The 7,500-nt window shown below is 34.7% G+C and overlaps 1 protein-coding gene across 6 annotated transcripts in view; it reads right to left on the reverse strand.

Moving 5' to 3' along the window:
- LOC128247835 (uncharacterized) overlaps nt 1-7,500 on the reverse strand; it is a 641,437-nt gene that overhangs the window by 50,739 nt on the left and 583,198 nt on the right. For all 6 annotated transcript variants that reach the window (XR_008264160.1, XR_008264159.1, XR_008264157.1 and 3 more), the window contains one exon: nt 3,861-4,817. Coding sequence is in view for 1 of the 6 variants with exons in the window: in XM_052967987.1 (XP_052823947.1) it covers nt 3,861-4,063 (203 nt within the window). In the remaining 5 variants the exon portion in view is untranslated. The remainder of the gene's footprint in view (nt 1-3,860; nt 4,818-7,500) is intronic.

The following is a 7,500-nucleotide window of genomic DNA, read 5'->3' on the forward strand; positions in this document are numbered from 1 at the left end:
ATATATATATATATATATACAAAATTTCAAATTTTGGTACAAGACAAGCAATTTCGGGGAGGGGTAAGTCGATTACATCGAGCCCAGTGTTCAACTCATACTCATGTTTTTTAAAACTCCGAAAAATACTCCGAAAAATACAACAAATTTATTTGGAACAGACTGGATGAAACTATTTAAATTATGGGACCTCACCATAAATATTTTTTGTAAAAATGTGAATGGTTCTTCCGCCAATACAGATAAGGCGTCGGAACATTAAAAAAAATAATTAAAAAAAATTTTTCCTGAAGTTTTTTCTGATGAGTTGGGTCTTTGCACCAAAACAAAGCCGAATGTTCAAGTGAAAGAAAGCGGTTTTAAAACAAACACGAACGATACCTTTCGCAGCGTTGAAGCGAGTTAAAGAAGTGGATATACTTGAAAAGCTTGGCGTTATTCAAAAAATTGATTACACAAAATGGGCGTCCCCAACAGTTTATGTCAAGGAAAAAATAATAAAATCCAAGTATGCGCTGATTTTTCAACAGGATTAAACGAATGTTTGATGCCATATAATTACCCTTTACCAAGTTCAGGGGAAATTTTCGCGAAATTGAATTGAGAAAATTTTTTCGAAGTTGGACCTATCTGAAGCATGTATATCCCCACAAATACAGCCAATAGATTGCAGCGCTGGGGAACGATCTTACTGAATTACGACTTCAAAATGGAGTATTTGCCATCGAAAACATTATGACATGCAGATGGTTTGTCAAGTTAATACCAAAATACAGTGAACCACTAGAAGACACAATGATAGCGGCGTTAAAAGCCGAAAATGAAAAAAAAAAAATATATCGTGCAATGTTGTGCGCGAATTGCCTGTGACATTGGAGGAAATAAAAATTAAGGTAGAGATCAGAAGAAACAAATAAAAAAATACGTGTGGCTGGACATAATACAGTTTCGAATTTGTATTTGATATGTGATAATGTGCTTATGTATGCACAGAGGCTCGTTATGCCTACCTCACTTTAAGGTTGAATGTTAGAGGAATTCCACACTGGTCATTCAGGGATTTCTAGGATGAAGTCGTTTATGAGGATTTATGCTTACTGGCCAAAAATGGATTTAGATATTGAGAAGCTGGTAAAATCTTGCAGAGGTTGTACTCTTGCAGTGAAATCACCACTTATAAAATTTCAACCTTGGTCCAAGACCGATATTTCATGGTCCAGACAACACAGATTTCGTAGGGCCGTTAAACCAATCATATTATCATATTATCTAATAGTGGTAGATAGCTTATCAAAATGGCCAGGAATATGTAAATGTAGAAAACCGACATCCACGGTAACTGTGATATTTCTACACGAACTTTTTGCTACGTATGGTGTCTCGGATACCATAGGCTTACGGCGAATGAATTTAAGAATTTGTGCAACATGTACTCAATGGAATATATCATTACACCTCCGTATCAGCTAAGATAAAACGGGCAAGCGGAAAGATTCGTGGATACATTTAAAAGAGCATTAAAGAAATCGAGAAACGAGCTAGTCAATGACGCAGCGTTGACAATTCTTGAGGGTTTATAGGATAGCACCAAACGCAAACACTTTTTCAGTTAAGTCGCTTGCGGAAATAATTGCTCGAAAAATAAAGTCAATTTTCGACAAGCTGCTACCAGTAAGAAAAACAAATAGATAAAACACTAAATATACGACAATGCATTTTAATATCTGTGTCAAAGTGTTTTTCAAAATATATAAAAATGGAAGACAAGGTTAGGAAGACGGAGTAGTAACAAAAAGAATACGTAAAATGACATATATGATAAGAGGCGAAAAATGGGAACGGAAAAGACATTTAAACCAGCTAAAAAATAGATATACGGAAAAAAGAAAAGAGATACCCATGAAAGTGTTCTATGACACCTTTGATGTTCCAACGCCACTAGAAATCGAACCTAGGCGTAGTAACACAAGAAAGAGGAAACAAATAGAACGGTTGGAAGTAGTGCCGAAAGAGAAGAAATTTTAAACTTTCCTAGGAGGAAAATATCAAAAAGGGAGATGTAATGAGAGAAGAATAAATAAAAATAATATTAACTTCCAACGGAAGTCAATCTCAAAGGGGGAAATGTTCTGGCGAGAATCATTGACACCCCTGAGGAATTGGAAGAATGGACTAGCTGAACTCTTACAAAGATTAGCGTATTGGTTGAGACAGAGGTCGGTAGTAATTGTTGAGAGGGCGTTTTGGAGTCTTGCGAAAGTTTTATATCCTTCCATGGGTATATCTTTTCTTTTTTAGGTATATTTAATTTTTTTACCTGGTTTAAATGCCTTTTCTGTTCCCATTTTTCGCCTCTTGTCATATGTCATTTTGCCTATTCTTTTTGCTTCTACCCTGTCTTCCCAATCTTGTGATTTTACCTCCGCATCGTTAAATGATATATCCAACGGTTGTCTAGGATATAAAACTATTTATGTCATTTATGTCACTATAGCTACACAGTGGTGCTACTTTGCAGGTTTAGTCGATCAAATCGCTATTGAAGTACATACACACACGCACATGTACACATAGACATGCACATGTATATATATGCGCTCTATCGTGACCCAAACTGCCATTCCCCCTACTTCGGCCCTCCCTCCACCAATACCTGGGAATCCAGCAAAGAGTTTGACCAGAACATACACAGACGCACTCACAGACACACACACACGCCCTACCTCAGGGGGCATCAACTCAATGACCCTTTGTGACCCTTTTCCAGAGCCACAAAATAATCTCCCACACATAGAGTAACCCTACACACACTGCATATTACATAAATGCTCCAAAGAATTTAACCAAAGAGCTTAACGAAAACATTAACAAAAACACACAGACGAACACAGATGCTTATGTGGCCTTTGGGCACCCACCCAACAACTTGCTCTTACGAAAATGCTACACATATAATACTACTGCACAGGTTCCAGCTCTATAAGACCACCAATTCTAAAACATGCATACATTTCCCTTACATACTTTTCCTCAAAACACTTGTCACCTTGCAACACCTCCAGATTCGGTGTTTTGGCACCAAAGAACATGATTCTTAACTTAACCATTGCTCGATTCATATCGTCATCTTTTTCACAGCAACCACAACAAAGATGTCTTTTCACCTCCAAAAATTGAGAGCAACTGCCATATTTGATTCCATAACTACTGAACAGCTCAGGATTACGTAATCAGGCTGTTATTTAACACTCCGTTGAAACCCTAGTGTGAAAATATTTGGTAATATCGGCCGTAATGGATATATAATACTGTACGCTTCGATTAATACGTAGAAAGTTGCAATTATTTAACTGCGGCAGTAATTGTTGCGATTTCATTTGTAAGCTGCACTGTAAGTATGTTCTCAATATGTGTTGTGTTTGATGCTTTATACTGCATGTAGAAGCAAGAAGATAATGATTGGAAGCATCACGCACGTAGAAAAGTAGATGGGAAGATTAAAAGCAATATGCAACAAAGTAGGAGAAAATGAAGAGAAGAACAGGCAGAAAATTATCAAATAAGGAGAGCCGTTTAAATAAGCAAAGTTTTATTTGCACAAAAATATTAAAACAAACGAAAAAATAAGGATAATGCATTTTAAATTAAGCAGTCAATTTAATTAGAATTATAAGCAAAAAGTTAATAGAAAATTAAAAAACGAACTGAACGTCGATAATGAATGATATCAACAAAAACAATTTAAAATTAATTGTGAAATAAAGGTAGTTATTTTTAATGAAGTAAAAATATCTTCATAATGATAATAATAATAAGAAAAAGAAGATTATTGTATGAAAGAATTTTCATTGTACTTTTACCTTTTCTGATCCTCTGAGTAGTGCTTTTCTTCCGGCTGGAATCCAATCACACTGAGAGCTATACCCGGTATTAAGACTGAAAAACCGAGGAACACTAGAATAAGGAATCTTTTTGTTGAAAAGGCATTCGCTCTTGGTGGATAATGTCGTCTGTGTCGCTGGTGCCTACTTCGCAGCACAGTGGCGTGGATGCCTGGCCTCATGGCTACAGCAACGTTGGAGCAGTGTTTAAGAGCAGAGTAAAAAGGGGAAAATTTGTGTTACAATGATAGTTGACTTGACAGAAGAGTTTTGCTTAAAACGACATAGGTTACTACAATACCTATACTGGAATGAACACTTTTATAAGAGACTTAGGAGTGAGATTGCCGTTAAGATAATCAGGAGTGAGATAAACAAGGGCGTGGAATAATTTTTGTTTCTGCACTTTTAATTAGCATCAGTGATAGGAACTTCTTTAGTTTGACATTGTCCAACTTTTCTTAGATAATATTAATTCCAAGAATATATGGTCTTTCAGTTATTTACATATAGATATACACACACACATATATATATTAGTGTATATAAATTTATATACAAGTATATATACAAAAAAGCTTTCTTTTTTGTAATCCGTTTATAACCAATAAATGGTTGCGCATATGATTAGGTTATAGATATTTCTTGACGAACTCATCAAGACAAGAAAATTCTTTTCTTTTTTTTTTTGACCTTTTGCAAATTTACAAATTCGAATAGTTTCAGGTGTTTAATTCTTTAACATCCATTAATATTGTTCCACCTTCTGCTCTTTCCCAAATGGTTGATTCCTTTCCTCGCGTTGCCTTTTCGTCACAATGATATGATAATATTCCTCGTTAATATCTTTAGAACATTTCCCTGCATTTGATGTGTTGTTCAAATGTTTACAGGTCAGCTGTTTTTTAAAGGTTTGTGAATCCTGGTTTTCACGTCCTACAAAGAGATATGAGATAAAATAAGTCGTCCGGTTAGAACAAACAAACAAATGAATAAATAGATAACTAAATAAACCAAACAAAATAGAAAAAACATACTAGGGTATGTTAAATTTTCATTAATATTGGTTTCCTCAAATATCTAAGGCTTCATAGGGAACAATGCAACAGTAGTAATTAAATAAAACAAATATACATACATACATACATACATACATACATACATATATATATATATATATATTATATATATATATATACATGTATATATATATATACATATGTATACACACACACACACACACACACATATATATACAAACATACATATATATATACCATATAAAAGTAAATTATGGTTGCTTGATCATTATCTAAATCTAAATCTTTAAATCTGGAATTCAAAAAATCAATAAATATTTTACAAAAAAAAGTTACAGAAAGAATTACAGAAATCAAGAATTTAATTAGTTTTCTAAGTAAATAAGTTTAAATAAATTTAATTTCTTCAAAATATTATCACAAGAATACAAAATAAAATAGATAGATAGATAGATAGGTGCTCGTATGCATGTATGTAAATACGTATGGGCATAGTGTTGGCTGAACGTTTAACATTTTTCTTCCCTATCACAATGTCACGAATTCGATCATATCGTGTTTCATTTTCGGTTGTAACCACTGATGGTGAAATGAAGTCGACAAACACAGTTGAAAGCCCGTAAGATGGCTTATAACAGTAAGTCACAAACGACGCTACGCAGAGTTTGCCTAAAGATTACAATATTGCAACAAATAGAAGACTCCTCCACTGGAAATATAATTTAATGAGTAAGCATATCGATCAACTGGGTTACTCTTCGTGGAAACTAACGGGGGACCCATTTAATTTACTTTGTCACATACATGAATGGACGTACGTATACACATGCACATAAAAAAAGTTACAGATTACATTATCAAGGCCATTGATAACCTGATTTTGTTCTTGTGGTAAAACACAGGAGATAGTTCTGTTGTCTTTGATAGGATACAGTATCGCAGGAGTATATTTCAAGGTTTAAATCTCTCTGTGATACTGTTTATACTATCAATAATGTTTCCTCCTTTTTCTCCCGTTTCCTCCAATGTTTTTTTCCTTTTCTTGTTGAGGAAAATTGAGAGTATATGGTTGGCTCACAGGAAAACAGAAATACCAACCTCAACATTGCATTTTATTTTGTAGACGATCGGAGAGTATGTGTCAAGCATACAAATGGTATGAAGGAGCGAGCATTGACAAGGTTGTCAATGACATTTTGCTCGATACACAGGTGCTCATGAATGGATAAAGATATTATTCCATGATGGGGCTTATAACAAGGAACTCATAACTGGAAAATGAAATCAGAATAACAAAATATTTTTCTCAGAACATTTTGCATTCAATAAATAAGTAGCCCGCCACTTAGTTTGCTGTACCAATACTTATACCGACATTTGGGCTTGCTGATTGGGCGCTAGATGAGATCTAGGGTTTAAACGATAAAACCTGGAAATTCTAAATCCAAACCAGAAATTTTCAATTCAGCAGTTAAGAAGAACGCTTCTACTTATGATGGCAACAACATGCCATGGAGTTAACAACAATTCAAGCAGCAGAAGAATGTCGGATCTTTGATAATATCTAGTAATTGATAAGTGTCGAAGTGATTCTATGGGTCAAATCTAAAAATCATAAGGCAAATAACTTCATGAGAGTTAGAAAGGCATTATCCCCTGTCTCGCGCGCAGGAATACACACCGATTCAATCTGTAGAAAGAATAATCCCAAGGGTAAACAGATAAGAGGTGACAATGATGTAGAGAGTATAATCATTCATAATACGAAAGGCTACTAGTTTAATGTTCCCCTCAACGCATTATTAAAATGCAAGCATAACAGATAACAGACCAAGCATTGTGGTATGGAATAGAAGAAACTGTGCCCAGCAGTCGATATCAATTTCCCAGGAGAGTTAACATAATAAAAATTAACAAAACAAAGCAAAAAAAAAAAAAAGAAATTTCCTAGCTCTTATTTTTTTTTACTCTTTTTTACTTGTCTTCAGTCATTTGACTGTGGCTATACTGGAGCACCGCTTAGCTAAAGAAAAATATACAATTTCTTCAGTAGAACTGTGGCTTCAGATTTAAGCCTATAATTACTGAGGAACATGGATATGAATAACAGACTTCTGAGAAGCTGGGTTTCACAAAACCGGAAAGAACACGTTGTTAAGAAATTACAGCTTTAAGCCATTAAAAACACTGTGGAATATGCACAAAATTCCCGAAATTTAACATGCAGAAAGAGTATATACATATGTATAGACATGTAAACACCTATCTTTACACATATGCAATGGCGTCCATGTTTGCACGCATGTATACACATTCACACATACACGTGCGTGCGTGCATGCACAGCTGAATTAGAAAGCAACTCCTTCTTCAGTGAGAAATTTGAAAAATTTAATCAGAAGAACGTACACTTGACATTAGTGTGGACACTAAAGATGTCTACAGCTTATATATCAAGACTAAGAGGATACTAATACTGGTAACTTTTGCATCAGTAGTGACACTGACAGAATTTATATCTGACGGAGAGATGAAGTTCAAATGCCTTTTGAGTGCGGTACTATATCATCCCGACTACA

The sequence above is a fragment of the Octopus bimaculoides genome, chromosome 5 (genome assembly GCF_001194135.2).
Source record: "Octopus bimaculoides isolate UCB-OBI-ISO-001 chromosome 5, ASM119413v2, whole genome shotgun sequence".
NCBI classification, from domain to species: Eukaryota; Metazoa; Mollusca; class Cephalopoda; order Octopoda; family Octopodidae; genus Octopus; species Octopus bimaculoides.